At 39.7% G+C, this 24,705-nt stretch overlaps 1 protein-coding gene across 1 annotated transcript; it reads right to left on the reverse strand.

Annotated features, from left to right (window-relative positions):
- Positions 1 to 8,320: 8,320 nt before the first annotated feature.
- LOC100660428 (olfactory receptor 2T3-like) lies at positions 8,321 to 10,622 on the reverse strand. Its single transcript, XM_003420700.3, has one exon. It carries the CDS (start codon positions 9,784 to 9,786, stop codon positions 8,827 to 8,829), a length of 960 nt encoding a protein of 319 aa, XP_003420748.2. The 5' UTR covers positions 9,787 to 10,622; the 3' UTR covers positions 8,321 to 8,826.
- Between the last annotated feature and the right edge of the window lie 14,083 nt (positions 10,623 to 24,705).

Genomic DNA, 24,705 nt, shown 5'->3' on the forward strand with positions numbered 1-24,705 from the left:
AAGTTAAAAAAAAAAAAAAAAGGCATCTTGTTGGACAATACTTTATTTTCTGATTAAAAAGAATTTTGAATTGTACAAATCTGTTTTTCCTACCAATAACGTTAGAACTTTATATATTACAAAATAATAATCAAACAAAACTGTATTAAATGTGAATTTCAATACATCTAATTTTGTTTAAGTCTTATTTACTGATCGATCCCTAGGAAAAAAATGGTCTTGTTCATTCTGTCTCTCCAAACTGTATCCTTTAAACACACTTAAGAAAGCAGAACTGATAGCTCAACATTAGAAAATCAATCAATGTAATCCACCACATAAATAGAAGAAAAGAATTACATGATCCTCTCAATCCTAGTAGAAAAGGCATTTGATAAAGTCCAACAGCCATTCCTAACAAAAGCCATCAGTAAAATAGGAATAGAAGGGAAATTTCTCAACATAGTAAAGGGCATCTATAAAAAACCAACAGCCAACATCATTCTTAACTGAGAGATGTTGAAAGCATTCCCCCGAGAACGAGAACAAGGATGCCCTTTATCACCACTCCTATTTAACATTGTACTGCAAGTCCCAGCTAGAGCAATAAGAAGAGAAAAAGAAAAAAGGGCATCCAACTTGAAAAAGAAGAAGTAAAACTATCCCTACTCACAGATGATATGATCCTATACAGAAAGAACCCCAAAGAAAACTACTGGAATTAATAGAGAGACACAGTAGAGCAGCAGGACACAAATTCAACACACAAAAATCAGTTCCATTACTATACACCAACAAAGAGAACTTCAAAAAGGAAAACAATAGTACTTATAATAACCCTAAAAAGATAAAACACTTAGGAATAAATCTAATAGGAACATAAAAGACCTATACAAAGAAAACTACAAAACACTACTGTAAGAAACCAAAAAAGATCTACATAAATGGAAAAACATACTGTGCTCATGGATAGGAAGACTCAACATTGTGAAAATGTCAGTCCTAGCTGAAGTGATCTATGGATGTAACACAATCCTAATCCAAATACCAACAGCATTCTTTAATGAAATGGAAAAACTAATCACCAACTTTATATGGAAAGGAAGGAGGCTGTGGATAAGCAAAGCATTACTGAAGAAAAAGGACAAAGTAGGAGGCCTCGCACTACCTAATCTGAAAACCTACCCTACAGCCATGGTAGTCAAAACAGTCTGGTACTGTTGCCAGGGTCTCTATGCCTTTAATTAAATAAGGTTCTTGCCTCTCACTGGTCAACAATGAACAGGTAAGGCACAGGGAGTTTTCCACTCAAGCAAAGCTTTATTAAAAAAGGCTTGCAAATGGAGACAAGGGGGGTCTAGGCAATGCTTACCCCCATCTTGCAGAACAAAGGACTTGCATTGGTTTTTAAAAAATTCTTGAGCGGGGGCAGGGGGAAGATTCATGTTTATTCAGAGGCCTAGGTGGGGTTTTCCAGCAAGTGGTCTGTTTTGGGTGGGGATAGGTTAACTAAGGTGTGCACACAGCAGTTTTTTAAGGGGCTTCTGGGATCTACAGCAGGACTTATTATGGGGTGTCACAGCTGCACAGTCACCTGTTCCCTGAGTTTGATTCCCCAGCTGCTGCTGCAGCCCCTCACTGCCACTGGTGCAATGTCACACAGTGGTCACAGGTGGATGTTCTGCGCATGTCCCTGGGGCTGGTTTCATCCAGCTACTCCTGAAAGACAACTTCAAGGAAGTTTCCGGGTCTTTTTCTGATACCCTGCCTCATTGTTCTGGGGAATGGCTTTGTTTCTGTGCCCTGACCCATTTCCTGTTACTTTGTTAGCTTAATTTGTTTCTGTGAATTGCAGATTTGAGGGGCCTCTCTGTTCCCTGTCTTAATACTGCTACAACAACAGCCACACAGACCAATGGAACAGAATTGAGAACCCAAAGGTAAATCCATCCGCCTAAGGCCAGCTGATCTATTGGTCCCATCACGTTCAGAGCAAAGGAGAATGAAAAAAAACAAAGTCACAAGGAAAATATCAGTACAAAGAACTAATGGGCCAATGAAATAGCCTCCTCCAGCCTGAGCCCACAAGAACTAGATGGTGCTTGAGTACCACCACTGACCACTCTGACAGAGATTACAGTAGAGGGTTCCAGGCAGAACATGAGAAAAATGTAGAACAAAATTCAAATTCACACAAAAAGAAGACCAGACTTTGTGGCCCAACAGAGACTGGAGGAACCCTGAGATTATGGCCCCAGACACCCTGCTAACTCAGAACTGAAACCACTCCCATAGTCCACCTTTCAGCCGAAGATTAGACAGGCCTATAAAACCAACAATAACACAGGTGAGGAATATGCTTCTTAGTTCATTCAAGTATATGGGACTTAGTGGGCAACACCTACCCAAAAGCAAAGAAGAGAAGGCAGGAAGGGACATGAAACCTGGACTAATAAGCAGGGGGAACCCGGCTGTAAAGGCAAAGAGGGAGAGTGCAGGCACATTGTGGGGATTGCAACCAATGTCACAAAACAAGTTGTATATAAATTTTGGGATGAGAAACTGATTTGTGTTGTAAACGTTCGCCTAAAACACAATTAAAGAAGAGGAAAAAATAATAAAGAGCATATTCAGATGAACCAAAATTCAGAGAATTTGATACTAGAGCCCCTCAGATGGAAGGTGTAAGAAGTAAGAAGGAATAGAAAACAAAGGAAGTGATAAATACGTGGTAAAAAGTAAAACAATACTTATAAAAGCAGTAATACATCTATTAAGGGTTTATTTTAAAAGGAGAGGTATAAAAACAGCTAACAGCATATAAATTGGGGGAAGGGATTGGAGTTTAAGTATTTTCAGGTTGTAACATTATCCTGGAGTAGGAGCCCATTGTTGCATCCGTTGCTGCAGCCACTGTGTCAATCCATCTCGTTGAAGGTCTTCCTCTTTTTCACTGACCTTCTACTTTACAAAGCATGATGTCCTTCTCCAGGGACTGGTCCCTCCTGACAACATGGCCAAGGTATGTGAGATGTAGTCTTGAAATCCCTGCTTCTAAGGCGCATTCTGGTTGTACTTCTTCCAAAACAGATTTGTTCACTCTTTTGGCAGTCCATGGTGTATTCAATATTCTTCGCCAGCACCACAACTCAAAGGTGTCAATTCTTCTTAGCTCTTCCTTATTCATTGTTCAGCTTTCACATGCATATGAGGCAATTGAAAACAGTGTGGCTTGGGTCAGGTGCACCTTAGTCTTCAAGGTTGATATCTTTGCTTTTTAACACTTTAAAGAGGACTTTTGCAGCAAATTTGCCCAATGCAATGCTTCATTTGATTTCTAGACTGCTGCTTCCACAGCGGTTGATTGTGGATCCAAGTAAAATAAAACCCTTGACAACTTCAATCTTTTCTCCTTTTATCATGATGTTGCTAATTGGCCCAGTTGTGAAGATTTTTGTTTTCTTTATGCTGAGGTATAATCTATACTGAAGGCTGTGGTCTTTGATTTTCATCAGTAAGTGCTTCAAGTCTTCTTCACTTTCAGCAAGCAAGATTGTGTCATCTGCAAAATCTAACATTGCAGACTGAAAAAAATATATATATATACATATATATATATATTTTTATATATATATACACGTGTGTGTGTGTGCTATTTCCAGCAGAAGGCTAGAGGAAGTTTGAATTTAAAAAAAAAAAAAAACTGGAGAAAATATATTCCATACAAAGCCTAACCAAAAACAAATTGGTTCATTAGACGAATCAGACAGATCAGGCTCCCTCTCAGCCCCCTCAGGACAGTCCTCAGATCAGGCTTCCTCTCAGCCCTGCAGAACTCTTCTTGGCCTTGCATGCTCCCTCTTGGCCATGCAGACCTCTCTGCCTTTGGCCTCCCCACCACCTGCCTCTTCCCTGCTAACTGGCACAGCTCATAACCAGTACAGAACATTGCTCAACTCTCTTAGCTGTGTTCCCAGTAGCAGCTTTCTGCCATCACCACCAGCTCTGCCAAAGGGTCCCTTCTGGGCTTGTTGCCACTGGTTGTGTCATAGGCCTCATCTCAGGCCTCTTACTCTCTTCAGTGTTACAAGCCCTTGACCGGTATTACAGCTCTCTTAGAAGATTTCTAGTCTCCACTCTCTCTGCTTCTGCTCTCTTCTTGTCTCTAAAAACTTCTCTGTGGGTGGCTGCTTATATAAGCAAACTCCTTGTCAGTTTCAAGACAAGCCCTTCCCAACAGCATCATAGATGATCAATCCCTTTGGTGGACTGCAAATCACCAAATCTGCAGAGTAAACTGACTGAGGTTCATAAAAAAAAAAAAAAAAAGGCAGACCGCAGCCCAAGGCTAGACAGAAAGCATCAAACCATCAACTTGTTTAGAGCTTACTCAGAAAATGTCAATAAACCTGGACAAAAGTAACAAACCCTCTGGGGTCAAAAACAACTTTGGAGCTCCCCCTCCCACCCCGCCACACAAATTGCATCGTCAAAGAACTGGGGCAAACGTTAACTCTTCAGGGTTTAGGGGAAAAATTCTCCCAACCTGTTTTTCCAAAAAAACAAGGCAAAAAGCCAAATAAAGGAACACATTTCACCACAAAACCATAGTGGAGATTATTTCACAATCCCCTCTATACAACTGAAGAACAAGTAGATAAAAATTAATAAGATTTGAACAGCACAATACTAAAAAACCCTAATGGACATATAAAAAACACTACACCCAACAATGGTGGAACATGTAGGACATTTACAAAAATTGATCATGCAAGGGGGTATAAAACACATTTTAGAGGATTGTAATCTCTGCCCACAATGTTTGAATCTAGAGCTCAATTAAAAGGGTAAATAAAAATGTCTCGTTTGTAGATTAAGAATTATCATCCTAAATAACACATGGGTCAAAATAAAAATTCCACATATCAAAACCTAAAGGGTACTGCTTAAACAACACTTAAAGGAAAATTTAGAGGCCTAAATGTATATATTAAATTTTTTTTATTTTACAATCAATAACTTAAACATCCTTTTTCAAAAAAATAACAACAGACAAAAACCAAAGAAAGTAGAAGAAACAAAATATACAACAGGAGGATCAACAGAGCCAGACAATAGTTCTGTGAAAAGATGAATAATATTGATACACCTCTGCTGAGAATTACCAAGAAATAAGAGAGAAGACACAAATAAGAATTACTAGCAATGAAAAAAGGGACATTACTAGAGCTGCTGGAGAATTAAACAGATAATAACAGGATACAAAATGAACCTGGGATATGTTTATTGATTCTGGAATACATAGAAGTTTATACCACCAGGAAACATGTACAAAAATATGCACAGTATTATTATTTACAATTGGTAAAAATTTATTCATCAATCATGACTGCATAAATAGATACTTTTTTTTTTAATTGCCTTAGAGTCAATTCTGACTCATAGCGACCCTATAGGACAGAGTAGAATTGTCCCATAGGGTTTCCAAGGAGCACCTGGTGGATTCAAACTGCCAACCTTTTGGTTAGCAGCCATAGCTCTTAGCCACTATGCCACCAGGGTTTCCAGTAAACATATAGTCAGGTAATTAAATTGTATAAAGCAAAGAAAGTGAATACACTCATGAGGCTTGCAACAATGTGAGCAAATTTTGTAAATGGAATAATGAGCATTAATAGAAGCGACTCACAAAATAATATGCAGAATATTATCTATTCATGTAAAACCAAAATCAATTGGTATTTTTAGGTATGCAGTAAATCTATAACGAATTAAGAAGAAAATCATTTCTATAAAATTCAGGAAACTGCTGTACCTCTCTTTAAAATGCTCTTTTATCTCTTTTCATGGCAAATTATTTTTTCTGAGATCATTTCTGACAGATGAGTTTCCCTCCTAGAAGCTTCATGGCTTCTTGATGCTCTTATGAACTGGGATCTCATGTCTATAGAGCTCTCTCCACCACTAGCAAATAGATACCTTGAGGTGCTTTGTTCACTACTTTACCCCTCATGAACCGAAGGTATTCAAAAGGGGTTGGATAAACAATAGAATGATTCAAGAGTCTAGAATTATTTGCATTTTCAAAACACTTTGATCAGATGAGTAATATTTAGATAAATCAAAATATACTTGGGTAAACAATCTGCGAGAAAAGGGTAACATAAGTTTTGTTGAAGATGGTTTTGCAGTTCAATGCAATATTTAGGGTAGAGCTGTCTAAACAGAAGACTGAACAAGTCCAGAAATACTGCTCAATCTTTCAACAGGTCCCTGATGAGCTCCTACTGTGTCAGGTTCCACATTGCTTTCTCAGTGCACCATGATAAAACAATGTACATACTATGGACAGAGTCATGAGCAAGACCACCAAACATCCAGTCATACCTCAGAGGAAGGTGGGAGGGATTAACAGTTATCTAGACCCTTCAAGGGGCTAGGCCTTGGGTTGGGTATCTCCTATGTATTAAACTCAATATTCAAAGCCTCTCAGTGACATTTATACTATTTATGTAAATGTTGTCGTTGTTGTGTGCTGTGGAGTCGATTCTGGTGAATAGCAATTCTATATGACAGAGTAGATTTGCCCTGTAGGGTTTTCTAGGCTGCAGTCTTTACAGAAGCAGATTACCAGGTCTTTTCTTCCACGAGGCCACTGGTGGGTTTGAACCTCTGATTTTTTGGTTAGCAGCCCAGTGCTTTACCATTGCGCCACCAAGGATTCTTCTATATGTATACAGTACTAATTTAATGATAAAGTAACCAAGACAGCGGTGAGATAAAATAATCTGATTATGCGAATTGCTTTGTAATAGATTTAGGACTTAGCCTCAGGCTTCTCTGACTCTGCAATCACACAGTACTTCATGACCTGATGGCATACAAGTTGGGAAGAGACTCTAAGAGTGTAGAATGGTACAAAGGAGCAAAGGGAAGTAACACATCTGAGCAGGGAGTATGAGCTGTCTATGCATATTATCCCGCTTCATTAGGAAGTTTTGCTTTCTTATTCTTAGAATGATATAAAGGGAACCCTGTGTGCTTATGGAAACTCACAAATGTTTCCCGACCTTTGGATTTTAAGTGGAAAGCACAGGTCTAGAACCCAAGACTGACTGGTTTTAAATTCAATCCCCTTTTACTTATTCCATCAATTGCAAAGTCACCCAGCCTAGTGGTAACTTCAAACTCAAGATTTTAGTTTTTCTTAGAAACACACATTTCTGAAATAATATGATAATATATGACTTATTAATAATATCAATAATGTAATAATAAGGATAACTAACATGGTTAGGAACCCTGGTGGCACAGTGGTTAAAGCACTCAGTTGCTAAGCAAAGGGTCAGCAGTTCAAACCCACCAGCCCTCAGCCTGAGAAGATGTGGCCATCTGCTTCCGTAAAGATTTACCCAAACAAAGATTTACAGCCTTGGAAATCCTACGGCGTCATTAGGAATTGGAATTGACTCAACGGCAATGGGTTTGGCTTTTTGTTTTTTGTCTTAACATGGTTTAATTAGTTTTTCACCTATAGTGTACCTTTGGGCAGCTTTACTCCTTTGATTTCTTTAATCTGACTGATCTCTAAAATTAAGTTTTACCTGTCTGTAGACAAAATTGTGTTACTTTTCTGGAGTTATTTTTTTAGTCTGACTTGGTGGGATTATTTCCAAATTCAGACACATTCCTTTCACACACTGCAGAAAGAATCATCAGTTGAAGAAGCAGAAGTATTTAGCTCAGGTTTAATGAAAGGCAAGTGCCTACCAGCTGATTGAAAATGGAGTAAATATGGAAACTCCAGAGTTCTACTTCTCGATAGTAAATAAGGCAAGGTCAGGGTTCTGTGCCAAGTATACTAACTTAATAGGTTTGGAACCCAAAACACCTTGCCGCACATTAATGTGAAAAAAAATATTTCTTTTCCAATTTCTAGCAACCCAGAAACAACAGACTCAAATTATTTTGTTTATGAATATAATAATGATTTGATGCTACTGGTAGATTTGCAGCAGTAAATCTGGATATGTACACGAGGTTCGTGAGAGGAAGCAAGAATGGTGACGGATCTAAAACCATTGCGTTATTTGTTCCAGTTTCAGGATGAAAAGGCTTCAATTAAGATTTCCTAAATCTCCACCCTTGCCAAGACTTTTATATTTTAGTTAAAGCCTAAAGAATCTAAATATGCAACTACATTTATTTATAGCTTTATGACTTGTGAAATCAGATCAACCTATTAACACTCTTGAAATTTAATGTGGATTGATATTTGATCTGGATAGTTTTAATGGCCAAATATATTGAAAACATTGGTGCGCACTTTATGAATCTCATTTACAACACTTGAACTAAAAACAAACAAACAAAATGTGTTCAGATGCACTTACTGAAGTTACAACTGCAGACACAAGAAGGCAGTGACTGGCACAAGTGAACTGTGATTTGAAAACTATTGTAAAGTGAGGGAACATCCAATTCCCCTCCAGGTTTCTGCTAAGATATGAAATCTTCACAGTGATCTACTTTCAGGGTTAAAAGCTTTGACTCCCCAAATCTCAAACTAAAATGGTCAATGAAGTTGGGATGGAAGATAAGATATAGGGTACTCTCTATGATCTGTCTTATGTCAACGATTGCATTAGAGACAATGGGACTCTGAGAAACTTAAATACAAGAGATAATTCAGGATAAGTAAGCAGCGTGGAGGAGAAATACCACATGCATGGCAGGGAGGGAAGATCTGGGACAACTTAGTGTTGGGGCCCAGGAACCAGGGAATAGAATGAGATGAGAGATAGGGAATGGAGGAAAGAAGGAAGGAGAACAGAGAGATGGTCATTCTTAGGTTTTCACATTTCCAACTTTTCTCACTCTCATCCCTAATGGCATCATGCTTCTCAGAGCCTCTGTGACATCTTTGTTCCGGAGGCTGTAAATGAGGGGGTTCAGCACAGGGGTGATGATGGTGTAAAAAGCAGACACGATCATGTCCTGCTCAGCTGTGTGGTAGGATCTGGGGAGCATGTAGGTGTAGAAGGAGGCACCAAAAAAGAGCAGCACCACCACCATGTGAGAGGAGCAGGTGGTGAGGGCCTTCCTGCGGCCCTCAACTGAATTCATCCTGTGGATGAGGTGTAGGATGAACCCATATGAGGTGGAGATGATGGAGACAGGGATGAGGAGCATAAGGACACAGCACAAATACATGAGTGTCTTGTATAGGAAAATACTAGAGCAGGAGAGCTTCAGCAGGGCTGGAGCTTCACAGAAGAAGTTCATAATTTTTCTAGAGTGACAAAAGGGGAAACTCATGGTAATAGGGGTAAGCAACAAACCATCAACTATTCCCAGGAACCAGCAGCCAGTCACAAGGATCCAGCAGACTCTCTGGTTCATGAGCAGCGGGTAATGGAGAGGTCTGCAAATGGCAGCATATCGGTCATAGGCCATGGCAGCCAGGAGGAAAACCTCAGCTCCAGCGAGGGTCAGATAGAAGAACATCTGAACCCCACAACCTAAGGGGGAAATTGTATTATCTCCCATAACCTGGTCCATGAGCATCTTGGGGATGGTCACACATATGTACATGAGGTCCATGTGAGAGAGTTGGCTAATGAAGAAATACATGGGGGTGTGAAGGCAGGACTCCCTGTGGATTAGGAGGATGAGAAGGGCATTTCCAGTTAGGGCCATCAGGAACAAGATGAAGGACAGACTGTAGAGGAGGACTGCATGCTTTGTTGAAACAAAGAGCCCCACCAGGATGAAATCAGTGCTTGAAGTTTGATTTACTGAGCACATGGTCCAGCTTCCAGTTTTCACCTGGGGAAGAAAATAAGAGTCATTGTTTTTAAATGTTCCCTGGATATGTCACTGTCCTAACCTTTGTCCAGTAGGGCATGTGCTTTTAGCTATTTTTACAAAGTGAGATTGAACCAATATAGAATGATGACATCAAACGCCAGTGAAGCCACACCAAGAAATGATGAGAAGCAGGGTCAGGAATCAAATACACCTGGGAGGGTGGACCCCTTGTGAGCTGTATAAAGACAAGGCATTTAAACTCTTTAAGTCTTATTTACTTCACCTAAAATTGAGAATTTTATAGGACTCACTTCATGGGAAGTTATAAAGATTAAACGAAACAATGCACATTAAGTCTTTAACACAATGTGAGTGTTAAACAGCTTACTAAAGCTCCCACTCCACTTTTAGATACAGTGGCACTCAGTAATAGTAGTAGTAGCTGATGCTAATCTCTTATTAATATCATTAATAGTACTAACATTATCATTGAAATTTTCTGAAAAGTTGGAGGTCCTTTGAAATCTCCTCAAATACCATCTAGCCATCATATCTCTCTATTAACACCCTCACCCTCACTAATACATTTCAATTGTATTCTACTCTTCCTCACATGATTGAGCTCAGTAAACAGCAGCACTCTGCATCAGGAGCAGAGGGGGAGCCCAGGTGCTGGGGAAGAGCAGCTCAGGGCTGCTGGGGGCAGGCCAGGAGAGCAACAGTGTGCTGGCTGGTCCCTTTCATAATGGAAGTGGGGATTAATTCGGCAAATGAAAATATAATCCTCTTTCTCAATGTCACAGAACAGAAAATGTAAATGCTGTAAATAATAAGTAGTTAGTTGGAAATGAATTAAGTTGTTATTTGTTTTCCCTTTGCAGATACTATTTATCCCCCAAAACAGCTCTTAATATGTCAGACATTTTGTACACACGGATAGAATGAAGTTCAAGGGGCTGGATGGAGCAGTTGAGTCATAAAACACACGAAGCTGCAGCCCTACACCCCAGCCTAGGGGTCCCTCCAGGTCTCCATCTCTATTTATTTAGAAAACTGGCAAAATTCCCCACTCTATAAATTTGAAGCTTAGCTCAGCAACTGCCTTGCCTGAATATTTCAATTTTAGTTTTCCAGTTGCAATGCTTGAGTCACACCTCTCTCTTTAGCAGAGAGAATTAAGTTCTCAGCTATGGAAAAGTCAGGATCACCATGACCAGACCTAGCCTACCTCAGTGTTCTTATATCCTCTATTAATGCTCAGAGTTGCTCTACCCTCAATAATGTGCAGAGGAAAATACATGTAAAACTTAGACAGAGAAAGATGAATAAAATATATTACACCCAACTAAAAAAAAAAGGCTGGGACTCCAGGAAATCTGCAGTCAGAGTAACGTAAGAAATCAGACAACAATCAGATTATCAGCTCCTTATTTTGAATGTTTGTAAAGGCCTGAAGAGACACAATAAAAAGCCACATTCCAGGCAGAGAGAGGAATACACGGCACGGAGAGCTCATACCTTTTTTGTGTTAATGGATGGTAAATATGAACCAAACCGGCCAAGTGAAGTGATCAGCTGCTGTCTCCCAGTCAAGGAAAGGCTGCCCTGGTTTGAATTCAGGGAACAACATACAGAAGTTATATCATCAGTATAATCACATTAGGGAATTAGGATAAGCTATTGCCCTTAAGTCCTTTGGCACTGTTGAACAAGTGTAAAAGTAACAGCACTAAAGAAGTCAGGAGGGATTTTCAATTTTCTTTATTATTCATATTCCCCACACAATGTATTGACTCTTCCTTGGAGTTTCTATTTTCTTTAAAATCCTCTCAGAATTCATCATTTTCCAAAGAAATCTGGATCTGAAATGGTATCCACAAGTCTTAGCTTTCCGACTCTGTTCACTTTCCTATTTTCATTGGAATCCTCAGCCTAATGTGGTTGGGATTGGATGGAGGAGGCCAGGAGTCACGAAATAGAATATCATAATAGAAGAAACATTTGACTTAAAGTTCCAAAAACTTGGATTCAAATATTACCTTTGCTTCGAATTCAATGTGTAATCTTAGTCAAGCCACTAAAATCTCTCCATGTCAGCTTCTCAGATTTAAACAAAAGAAACTATGTTATGTACTTCTACACTTTTTTGGCTCTCAAGACAAGGAGGGGGTATCCTCCATCCTAGGCCCTTAACCTAAACTACTCAGAAAATTGCCTTGAAGATTACTCACATCAAACACCAAGTAATGCTTCTATCACTTTGTACAAGTGGATCCTGAAACCAGGAATCAGAACCAGCACCTTCCCTCCTTCATGGGAGCCCAGCCTCCCCTCCAATTTATTTCCCACCAAGGTCTCATACTGCCTTCTTCAGCTTGGACACCTTCATATTTTCTGCCATAGCTTCTCTCATGCTATGTCCTTGCTCCACATTCACTCCCTCCAGTTCTGTCTAGATTTTAATATTCCACAAATGCTCAGCTTAAATGACACCTTATGCTTGAAGTCTTTCTCTACTCCCCAATCATTGAGAAATCTCACACCTGGACTTTGACTTCTCTCACAAATTTTGTTTCGTGTTCTTGTAGTTGCTTTTTAAAAAATTCAAAAGTAATAATATAGTTTAGTATGTGTATTAAAAGGAACAGTCTCTGAATTCTGAGAGGCCATAGGATGAAAAGCACTTTCCAGAAAACACGGCAGGCGTAGCTGCAGGGCAGGACAGCCACTGGTGAGACCCGGGGCTGGAGGTGGAAGAACTCAGCCACTGACAGTCTCAGCCTGTCAGGGACCAGGCTGATGGAATCAGTACCCAGCCCCCAGTCTCCCCCTAGCCTCCAAATCTTCCACTGAGGTCTCCTATTGATCAAATCATCCAGAAGGCTATGTAGGCCCCTGATGATCACAGAGCTGACGTGGAAGGGCAGGAAGACATCTGGGGCAGGGTAGAGACTCCAAGCATAGTGGGAAAACGAGAAGTTGCTCATCTTTCCTCACTGACAGTGGGGCTCAATTGGTCTAGACTTTTACATTATGCAAATTACTACTTTGTATCAATATTTTTTAAATGTTAATAATTTTAACCAATAAATCCTTCTTGGAATGTCTCCTACAAAAATAATTACACATGTAAAGAAAGATATATGTTGGAATTTGGATTGGATTTGCATTGTATCATTAGATCCGTTTTGGTAGAATAGACGTTTTTACAATGTTAAGTCTTCCTATCCATATAGAGTATACAAGACACTCTGTTGTGATAAATAATTTTTGGTAAATAATTTTTATTTTTTTATTGTGCTTTAAGTGAAAGTTTCCAAATGAATTCGGTCTCTCATAGAAAAACTTATATACACCTTGCTATGTAACCTGACTGCTTCCCCCTAATGTGACAGCACACTCATCCTCTCCACCCTGTGTTCACCCTGCCCATTCAATCAGCCTGTCCCGCTCTGCCTTCTCATCTCACCTCCCAAAAGGAGCTGCCCGCATAGTCTCATGGGTCTGCTTCACCAAGAAGCCCAGTTCTCATCAGTATCATTTTCTGTCTTATAGTCCACTCCAATACCTGTTTGAAGAGAGTTGGCTTTGGGAATGGTTCCAGTCTTGGGCTAAAAGAGGGCCCGGGGGGCATGGCCTCAGGGGTCACTCCAGTCTCAGTGAAACCATTAAGTCTGGTCTTTTTATGAGAATTTGAGGACTGCATCCCACTGTTCTCCCTCTCCATCAGGGATTCTCTATTGTGTTCCCTGTTAGCTTTTGGTTTAGTCTGGTTGTGCTGACCTCTCCTGTATTGTGTATTGTCCTTTCCTTCACCTAAAATAGTTCTTGTCTACTATTTAATTAGTGAATACCCCTCTGCCTCACTCTCCACCTTCGTAACCATCAAAGAATATTTTCTTCTGTATTTAAACTTTTTCTTCAGTTCTTAAAATAGTGGTGATGTTGTTTCTTTTTTTTTAATTTTTATTGTGCTTTAAGCGAAAGTTTACAAATCAAGTCAGACTCTCATACAAAAATTTATAAACACCTTGCTATATACACCGAATTGTTCTCCCCCTAAAAAGACAGCACGCTCCTTCCCTCCACTCTTTTCATGTCCATTTGGGCAGCTTCTGACCCCCTCTACCCTCTCATTTCCCCTTCAGACAGGAGATGCCAACACAGTCTCATGTGTCCACTTGATCCCAAAATCTCATTCTTTACCAGTATCATTGTCTACCCCATAGTCCAGTCCAATCCCTGTCTGAAGAGTGGGCTTTGGGAATGGTTCCTGTCTTGGGCTAACAGAAGGTCTGGGGACCATGACCTCCGGGGTCATTCCAGTCTCAGTCAGATCATCAAGTCTGTTTTTTTTACGAGAATTTGGGGTCTGTATCCCACTGCTCTCCTGCTCCCTCAGGGGTTCTCTGTTGTGTTCCCTGTTGGGACAATCATCAGTTGTAGCCGGGCACCATCTAGTTCTTCTGGTCTCCGGCTAATGTAGTCTCTGCTTTACATGGCCCTTCTGCCTCTTGGACTCATAGTTAACTTGTGTCTTTGGTGTTCTTCTTTCTCCTTTGCTTCAGGTGGGTTGAGACCAACTGATGCATCTTAGATGGCCCCTTGCTAGTGTTTAAGACCCCAGACACCCCACTCCAAAGTGAGGTGCAGAATGTTTTCTTAATAGATTTTATTATGCTGATTGACTCAGATGTTCCCTGAAACCATGGTGCCCAAACCCCCACCCCTGCTACACTGGCCTTCAAAGCATTCAGTTCATCCAGAAATCTTGTCTGCTCTTGGTTTAGTCCAGTTGTGCTGACCTCCCCTGTGTTGTGTGTTGGCTTTACTTTCAGCTAAAATAGTTCTTATCTACTATCTATTTTTTTTTTACTATCTAATCAGTGAAACTCCTTTCCCTTCCTCCCTCTCTCCCCCCTCTTATAACCATCAAAGAATATTTTCTTCTCTGTTTAAACTATTTATCCAGTTCTTATAATAGTGGTCTCATACAATATTTGTCCTTTTCCAACTGACTAATTTCACTCAGCATAATGCCTTCCAGTTTCCTCCATCTTATGAAATGTTTCACAGATTCATCATTGTTCTTTATCGATGCATAGTATTCCATTGCGTGAATATACCATAATTTATTTATCCATTCATCTGTTGATGGGCACCTTGGTTGCTTCCATCTTTTTGCTATTGTAAACAGTGCTGCAATGAACATGGGTGTGCATATATCTGTTCGCATAAAGGCTCTTATTTCTCTAGGATATATTCCAAGGAGGGGGATTGCAGGATCTTATGGTAGTTCTATTTCTAGTTCTTTAAGGAAGCACCAAATAGATTTCCAAAGTGATTGTACCGTTTTACATTCCCTCCAACAGTGTATAAGTGTTCCAGCCTCTCCACAGCCTCTCCAACATTTATTATTTTGCGATTTTTGGATTAATGCCAGCCTTGTTGGAGTGAGATGGAATCTCATTTTAGTTTTAATTTGCATTTCTCTAATGGCTAATGACTGTGTGAATTTCCTCATGTATCTGCTAGCTACCTGAATGTCTTCTTTAGTGAAGTATCTGTTCATATCCTTTGCCCATTTTTTAATTGGGTTATTTGTCCTTTAGCAGTTGAGTTTTTGCAGTATCATGTAGATTTTAGAGGTCAGGCACTGATCAGAAATGTCATAGCTAAAAATGTTTTCCCAGTCTGTAGGTAGTTTTTTTTACTCTTTTGGTGAAGTCTTTGGATGACCATATGTGTTTGATTTTTAGGAGCTAGCTTCTCTTCTGCATTGTTAGTTATGTTTTATATACTGCTTGCCATATATTAGGGCTCCTAGCATTGTCCCTATAGTTTCTTCCATGATCTTTATCATTTTAGATTTTACATTTAGGTCTTTGATCCATTTTGAGTTCACTTTTTAGTATGGTGTGAGGTATTGGTCTTGTTTCATTTTTTGCAGGTGGATATCCAGTTATGCCAGCACCTTTTGCTAAAAAGACTGTCTTTTCCCTTTTAAGTGACTTTGGGCCTTTGTCAAATGCCAGCTGCTAATAGGTGGATGGATATATGTCTGAATTCTCAATTCTGTTCCATTTGTCTATGTGTCTGTTGTTGTACCAGTACCAGGCTGTTTTGACTACTGTGGTAGTAAAAGAGGTTCTAAAATCAGGTAGAGTGAGCCCTCCCACTTTGTTCTTCTTTTTCGGTAATGCTTTACTTATCTGAGGGCTCTTTCCCTTCCATATGAAGTTGGTGGTTTGTTTCTTCATTTCATTAAAAAATGTTGTTGGAATTTGGATCAGAATTGCATTGTATCCATAGAACACTTTTGGTAGAATAGACATTTTTACAACGTTAATTCTTCCTATCCATGAACAAGGTATGTTTTTCCAATTATGTAGGTCTCTTTTGGTTTCTTGCAGTAGTGTCTTGTAGCTTTCTATGCATAGGTCTTTTTTATCTCTGGCAAGATTTATTCCTAAGTATTTTATCTTCTTGAGGGCTACTGTAAATGGTATTGATTTGGTGATTTCCCCTTGATATTCTTTTTATTGGTGCAGAGCAATCTAACTGATTTTTTTTATGTTTATCTTGTATCCTGATACTCTGCTGAAGTCTTCTATTAGTTTCAGAAATTTTCTTGAGGATTTGTTAGGGTTTTCTCTGTATAAGATCATGTCATCTGCAAATAAAGATATTTTTGCTGCTTTGTTACCAATCTGGATGCCCTTTATTTCTTTATCTAGCCTAATTGCTCTGGCTAGGACCTCCAGCACAGTGTTGAATAAGAGAGGTGATAAAGGGCATCCTTGTCTGGTTCCTGATCTCAATGGGAATGTTTTCAGACTCTCTCCATTTAGCATCCTAAATACTGGCTGTTGGCTGTTGGCTTTGAATAAATGCCCTTTATTATGTTGAGGAATTTTCCTTCGATTCCTATTTTGCTGAAAGTTTTTATCATGAATGGGTGTTGAATTTTGTCAAATACTTTTTCTGCATCAATTGATAAAATCATGTGGTTCTTATCTTTTGTTTTATTTATGTGATGGATCACATTAATTGTTTTTCTAATGTTGAACCATCCCTGCATACCTGGTATGAATCCCACTGGGTCATGGTGAATTATTTTTTTGATATGTTGTTGAATTCTACTGGCTAGAATTTTGTTGAGGATTTTTTCATCTAAGTTCATGAGAGATATAAGTCTGTAATTTTCTTTTTTTGTGGTGTCTTTACCTGGTTTTGGTATCAGGGCTATGTTGGATTCATAGAATGAGTTTGGGAGTATTCCATCCTTTTCTATGTTCTGAAATACCTTTAGTAGTTGTGATATAAATTCTTCTCTGAAAGTTTGGTAGAACTCTGCAGTGAAGCCATCCGGGCCAGGTTTTTTTTGTTGGGAGTTTTTTTATTATCTTTCAATCTTCTTTTTTTATGGTCTATTTAGTTCTATCTCTGGGTTTTTTTTTTGTTTTTGTTTTTGTTTTGCTATCTTCTGGTGCCTGAAGGTTTCTTTTGTTGCTCTCTTCCTATTTGTTCAAGTTGTAGGGATAATTCTTTGACTTTGGCCCTTTCTTTTTGGATGTCTGCATTTACTGATATAAATTGACCTCTGAGCACTGCTTTCGCTGTGTCCCAAAAGCTCTGATAGGAAGTGTTTTCATTCTCATTAGATTCTATGAATTTCTTTATTCCATCCTTAATGTCTTCTATAACCCTGTCTTTTTTGAACGGTTTTATTGTTTAGTTTCCAAGTATCTGATTTCTTTTCCCTGCTTTTTCTGTTACTGATTTCTATTTTATGGTCTTATGGTCTCAGAACATGCTTTGTTTGGTGTTCTGGATTCTGCTAAGGCTTGTTTTATGACCTAAAGTGTAGTCTGTTCTACAGAATGCTCCATGTGCACTAGAAAGAAAGTACACTTGGTTGCTGTTGGGTGGAGTGTTCTGTATATGCCTATAAGGTCGAGTTGGTTGATTGTGGCATTTAGATCTTCTCTGTCTTTATTGAGCTTCTTTCTGGATGTTCTGTCCTTCACCAAAAGTGGTGTGTTGAAGTCTCCTACTAGAATTGTGGAGCTGCCTATCTCACTTTTCAATGCTATTAGAGTTTGTTTTATGTATCTTGCAGCCCTGTCATTGTGTGCATAAATATTTAATATGGTTATATCCTCCTGGTATAACGTCCCTTTAATCATTATATAATGTCCTTCCTTATCCCTTGTGGTGGATTTAACTTTAAAGTCTATTTTATCAGAAATCAATATTGCCACTCATGCTCTTTTTTTTATTTTTTTGCTTGATATATTTTTTTTCCATCCTTTGAGTTTTAGTTTGTGTCTCTAAGTCTAAGATGTGTCTTCGTTGGTAGCATATAGGCAAGGTGTGTTTTTTGATCCGTTCTGCCACTCTCTTGTCTCTTCGTTGGTGAATTTAGTCTGCTTACATTCAGTGTAATTATGGACAGGTATGAATTCAGTGCAATCATTTTGATGTCTTTTTTTGTGTGTGTTGTTGACAGTTTCTTTTCTGCACTTGCTTTTTGATCTTAGTTTTTCTTTACATACTGTCTTTTCCTCCTTTTCATTGTTGATGATTTTGTTTTTGCTAAGTCTTTCTGTTTTTCTTGTATTTTATTTAGATGTGTAAAATTGTTAGTCTCCTTTGTGGTTATCTTAATATTTACTCCAATTTTTCTAAGTTTAAACCAAACTTTTATTGCCTTGACTTCCTCTCCATATGAAAGATCTTTGACTACATTTTTTAGTCCCTCTTTATAGATTTAACGTTGTCGTCTTTTACGTAATGGCATCACTGTTTCCCTGTTTTGAGGGGTTTTATCTTAATTTATTTTTGTGATTCCCCTATCTGGGTTGATATCTGGTTGCTCTGTACTGTGTTCTAGTCTTGGGTTGTTATCTGATGTTATTGATTACCTACCCAGAGAACTCCCTTTATTATTTCTTGTAGTTTTGGTTTGGTTTTTGCAAATTTCCTAAACTTCCATTTTTCTGGAAGTGTTCTGATTTCACCTTCATATCTGAGAGACATTTTTGCAGGATATGTAATTCTTGACTGGCTTTTTTTTTTTTCTTCTTCAAGTCTTTATATATGTCATCCCATTGCCTTTCACGATATCAGGGATGTTTTCTGTCAACAAATCTTTGACAGTTCTCTCTGTATTTTCTGTTCTGCCTCCCTGTTCTGGTACTCCAATCACTCGTAGATCATTTCATTTGATAGAGTCCCACATCATTCTTAGAATTTCGTCATTTTTTTTTAATTCTTTTATCAGATTTTTCTTCCAATATATTGTTACCAAATGTTTTATCTTCATTCTCACTATTTCTGCCTTCCACTCACTCAGCTCTGCTCCTCTGACTTTCTATTGAGATGTCTAATTCTGAAGTTTTAATGTTAACCTTCTGAATTTCTGTTTTCTGTCTCTGTATGGATTCTTACAGCCTATTAAATTTGTCATTATACTCTTGAATAAGCTTCTTAATTTCCTCAACTGCTTTATCTGTGTGTTCTTGGCTTGTTCTGTGTTTTGCTTCATCTGCTTCCTGATCTCTTGAAGAGTTCAGTATATCAATCTTTTGTATTCTACTTCTGCTAATTCCTGGAATATATCTTCAGCAAGAAGATTCCTTGATTCTTTCTCTTGGAAGCTCGTTGAAACTATCATGTTCTCCTTCTTTATGTAATTTGAGATTGACTGTTTCTGAGCCATCTATAAATTATTGTATTAATTTATTTTATGTTTGCTTACTGTGTCCTAGCTTCTTGCTTTGTTTTGTTTTGATATGCCCAAATAGGCTGCTCAAGTGAGCTAGTTTGATTATTGGCATCGTTGAAGCTCTAACTTCTTGACACCAGATGACTAGATCTGTTACCATGTATATGAGCCCAGGATTCAGCTAAGGTGTCGTGGTAGTTGGTCTCTGAGTATGTGGTGCAGGCTCACACCTACAGTCTTAGAGGAGCATGGGTGCTTGGTGGAGGCACAGATATCTGGTTGCAGCGTGGGGTCACTCTCTGAGCAAGGCAAGAGTGTGTCAGCCATCCCCTGGGTGTCTGTGAAGAAAGTATGTCCCTGTTACCCAGAGGTCAGAGATGAGTGGGCTCTGTAGCTTGACCATGTGTGCCCAATGCTTTTGGCTGTAAGGACTGGGAGGCACCACTTATTCTTGGACCCCTGTCACAGGTGGCTAGGTGGCATGGGTGGTGCCACCAGTTCTTAGGCCCATGATGTGTTTAGGTGAGGACCCTGCTTAATTGGTAGGGTGGTATCAAACATCGAAAAGCCACCTCTCTTCCACACAGCTGAAACAGCTGAAATCAGACCTCAGGCACGTACACCTTTGCACTGAGCCAACATGGGCCTAAACTGCTGTAATGGGTCCACACAGGTCCATGCAAGGGTGAAAGGTATTCAAAGTTCATGGACCATTTGTGTTTGTGCCCTGGGAAAGTAGCCATTTCTGCCCTGAGTTCCTAGCTTAGGGGAGCAAGCTGATTATTTTTTCCCCATTTGTTAATTTGTTCCTTCCCCAAGGCTAGAAGAATGGCTCAGGGTGCACAGCTGGACCTATTTCAAGCACTGGGGAAGTGGCCACCACAAAAGCTTGCACAGGGGCTGGAGCATAGGGAGAAGATCAGATAAATGGGAAACAGATCTTTCGAAAGGGATGCTTTTTGGACCACACATTAAATTAGACACAAGAACTTAACCTCAGCCAAGGGTGTTCTTCATCCTTGATTCCAGAGGCATGAGTAGACTCTGTGCTGCTTGCTCACTCTCTCTCTCTGGGGAAACTGTGTTCTGAACACTACCACCAGCCCCACCACGGTTGTGCCAGGGTATCGGGCTTCTGGGGCACTGATTCTTGCTAAGTCAAGTCCAGCAACTGCTCACTTCTTCTGAACCATCTTCCCCCACCCTACTGCTCAGTCCAATTCCTAACCTTGCCTTTAATGTTCAGGGTCCTAGCTTGTCATACATATAATTGATTCACTTGTTTTTTCTGGTCTTTGTTGTAAGAGGGACCGCCTGAAGTGTCTGACTACTCCACCGTCTTGGCCCTGCATCTGAATTATAATTTTTAAGATTCAGCAATAGTCTCATACTTCCACTATAAAACCCAACCCACCGCCATCGAGTTGATTCTGACTCATAGCGACATCCACTATAGGCTCTTTTAAAATTGATGACATAGCCATCCTGTGGCATATAAGCCCCCCATTTCCATTTACTGAGCTAGAAAGATAGTGAAGATCGATTACTAAGTTAAAAATAAGCACGCTGAATGTCAATATTTTCCGATTCAAAAAAAAAAAAAAAAAACCAGTTTGAATTATATAATTCTCAGGTCTTCCCTGTAGTAATGTTAAAATTTTATATATTTTCTGAACTCAGTGTCAGGCTCAGAAAACATGTGTTTACAAAATAATAATCAAACAAAAGCCAGACAGAACTGTGTTAAATGTGCATTTCAATACATTTAATTATGTTTATTAAGTCTCAGCTCCTGATCAATCCCTATAAAAATGGTCACCTTTGTTCTGTTTCTTCAAACTGTGTCCTTGGAATACACTTAAGAAAACAGAACATTTGTGAAAAATGATGCCAGCTTATGTGCTTAATCATGTGTTGATTTCTTACTAAATTTGATGATGAATTCCAATCAAAGTTTTTTAGTTTATAGTGCTTTACAAGGTATAGGAATCCTGAAGCCTTTTTAACATGTGAAAAAACAATTAATTTGGTAAAATATTCTTGGCATCACAAGCTTGAACACATGAACAAATTCTGAAGTTTAAAAATTTTTTACATGATTTAGGGCACAGCTGCTTATTTGACACTGTAGAAAATTCCGTTGCAGAATCCATTTCATTTCTGTTTTTGAACTCTAGGTATAAGAAATTGGGAGCAGTAATCGTCTTTCCATTTCTAGGAAGAGTAAAGAACAGACACTATATATAACTTGATAAAGAATTTTCCCAGCTGCTCATAATTGTAAATTATTATTAGTGGAGACAAATGGAGATCCTTATTTTACAGACATGAAGTAATTCAGTATATCAGTGGGAAAAGAGAATCTGACTTTTGAAACTGCCTGATTCTTCACAAGTTGGATACAGTCAACTGTAAAATGGTAGACATGCAACCAGGTTTGTGCTTTTATTTAACATATTTACTAAGACCCCCTTAGCCTATATATCGACCACCTCAGTCGCACATGATGTTGAGGTGTGTTTCCACTTAGCATCATACAATTCTCCATCATCACTCACCAGGTCTCCCTGCCTACACTCATGCACTTCTCCAACTGATTGTCATCAATGTAACATTTCTAAAATGAAAATCTGGTAATTTCACTACTGTTTATAAAATTTGGGTCACAGGCAAGAAATGAGGCTAAAAATTGAAGCAGGAAAGGAGATGCTCTTTTAGTTATCTAGTGCTGCTACAACAGAAATACCACCAGTGATAGCTTCAACAAACAAAAATCCATTCTCTCGCAGTCCAGGAAGCTAAAAGTACGAATTGAGGGTTCCAGCTCCCAGGGAAGGTTTTCTTTCTCTTTCAGCTCTTGGGGGAAGTCCTTATAATCAGTCTTCCCCTTGTCTAGAAGCTTCCCTGGGTCCAAACAATGCACTCTCCTCCTGGCTGTCCATTCCTACTGGAAGGAAGTCCCTATCCACTCTGCTCAATTCTCTTGACTCAATGTATAACCTAATCCTGTAGATTAAGTCCTACCTTATTAATATAACCACCTCTAATCCTGCCTTATTAACACCTTAGAGGTAGGGCTTACAACACATACGCAAATCATATCAAATAAGAAAATTGCGGCCAATCACATAATATTGGGAATCATGGTCTAGCCAAGATGATACATATTTTGGGGGACACAATTCAATCCATAACATCCCAAAATTCATGTCATTGCCACATGTAAAACATATTCATCCCATCATATCATTCCAAAGGTCTTAAAAAGAATCCAAGTCCAAATTTCAACTCCCTCTTAATCTGTGAAATCTAGAATACAAGTTATCTGCTTCCAAAGTACAGTGATAGTACAGGCACAAGCCAGACATTTTTATTACAAATGGGAGAATTGGAGGGGAAAAAGGGATAACAGGCAGCAAGAAAATCAGTAGGACACATCACATTAACTCTGAATCCTTAAAAATAGTCCCCTGTTCTCTAAGACCATTTAGACAATGACCCTCTCCTCCAGACTCTGGGTGTTGGCCACAGTCTCTGGATTCTGGGTGGAGGCCCCAGACCTGGACTTCAGCTCTGCCTTCCAGGACCAGTGGATAGCAACTCTGCTCCCTCACATTTGGGCAGCCCCATTCTCCTAGTCCATCTAAGTGGTGACTGTACCCCTTTGACCCCAGCAGGCTCCGTTCCTCTGCCCCTAGGACATGGCAAACTCACCCCCTCAGCTTTGGGTGGTGGATCTGGCCCATCCTGCTGGCACTCATGCAAGGCAGCCCCACACTCTGGAGCCAAGTTGGTGAAGATCCAACTCTGAAACCTAGCAAGCTGTGGCTCTACCTTTTGAGACCCCAGAGGCCATGGCTCCAACCCTTTGGGATGTCAGAGATTGTGGCCCTACCCTTTGAGACTGAGGCAGCTCTGGTCCCTATGTTCCCTGTCTCTTCAGCTTCTGCTTCCTCCTTCCTTGGCCTCTTGCCTTCTCAGGCCTTTGAACCAGCCAGGTGTCTGCCCTGCTTTGGCAATTGTTCCAAAATTATTTAGCTTTACCAGTAAGAGCCTAGAGGCACGCCACTCCACAAGTAAACCTCAGCCTGAAGGCATCCAGCTCTTGCCTTGTGGTCAGACCAGCCTAGCTGACCAATAATTGCCCAGAGGCATCCCACTCAGCTCTCACACACCATGAATTGGCTCCCACGCAGTGTAGCACTGATCTCTTGGTTCTGCTGCTGCTGTTTCTCTGCTGTTGCTTCTCACCAACTGTGCTGTCTCCAGTGTAATAGCTTTCTTCACTTCCTTCTGACTCCTCACCAGAATTCTCTTCGATGCCCATAATTCCACCAACAGTCTTTTCAAGGTAATTGAGACTTTACTATTACCCAGAAAGAAACCCAGTGCTGTCGATTCGATTCTGACTCATAGCGACCTATTAGACATTTTTGAATTCTTCCAGCCTCTATTAATTCACAGTTTGAAAGCTGCTCCCGTATTTTAGGTATCTGTTAGAGCAGGACTCCACTCCTGGTATCAAATTCTGCCTCCATTATCCAGTGCTGCTATAACAGTAAAACCACAAGTGGATGGCTTCAACAAACAAAAACCCACTCTCTCACAGTCCTGGAGTCTAGAAGTTTGACGTCGGGGGGCCAGCTCTGGGGGAAGGCTTTCTCTCTCTATTGGCTCTTGGAGAAAGTCCTTGTCGTCAATCTTCACCTGTTTTAGGATCTTCTCATCTCAGGAATCCTGTATCCAAAGGACAGACTCCACTCCTGGTCCTACTTTCTTGGTGGCTTGAGGTCTCTTCTTGCATCTATCTTTTACATGTGAAAAGAGATTGACTCAAGATACAACCTAATCCTGTAGATTGTGTCTTGCCTCATTAACATAACTGCTTCTAATCCTGCCTCATTAACATCATAGAGGTTAGGATTTACAATACATAGGATAAATACATCAGATGACAAAATGGTGAACAACCACACATACTGTGAATCATAGCCTAAACCAAGCTGACACAATTGAGAGGACACAATTCAATCCATGACAGGTGCCATGGGAAGACTCACCATTCTTGCTTGGTGAACCCGCTTGTCTTTGGTCCATCTGTGCCTTTTCTCAGACATCATATTTCTCAGCATAACCCCTCCTGGTATCCAGCCTCGCATACTCATATATGGGTAACATGGGTAACT

The sequence above is a fragment of the Loxodonta africana genome, chromosome 2 (genome assembly GCF_030014295.1).
Source record: "Loxodonta africana isolate mLoxAfr1 chromosome 2, mLoxAfr1.hap2, whole genome shotgun sequence".
NCBI lineage: Eukaryota > Metazoa > Chordata > Mammalia > Proboscidea > Elephantidae > Loxodonta > Loxodonta africana.

Excerpts from the sequence above, each read along its gene's own strand:
- LOC100660428 (XM_003420700.3), bottom strand. The coding sequence starts at position 9,786 with ATGTGCTCAGTAAATCAAACTTCAAGCACTGATTTCATCCTGGTGGGG.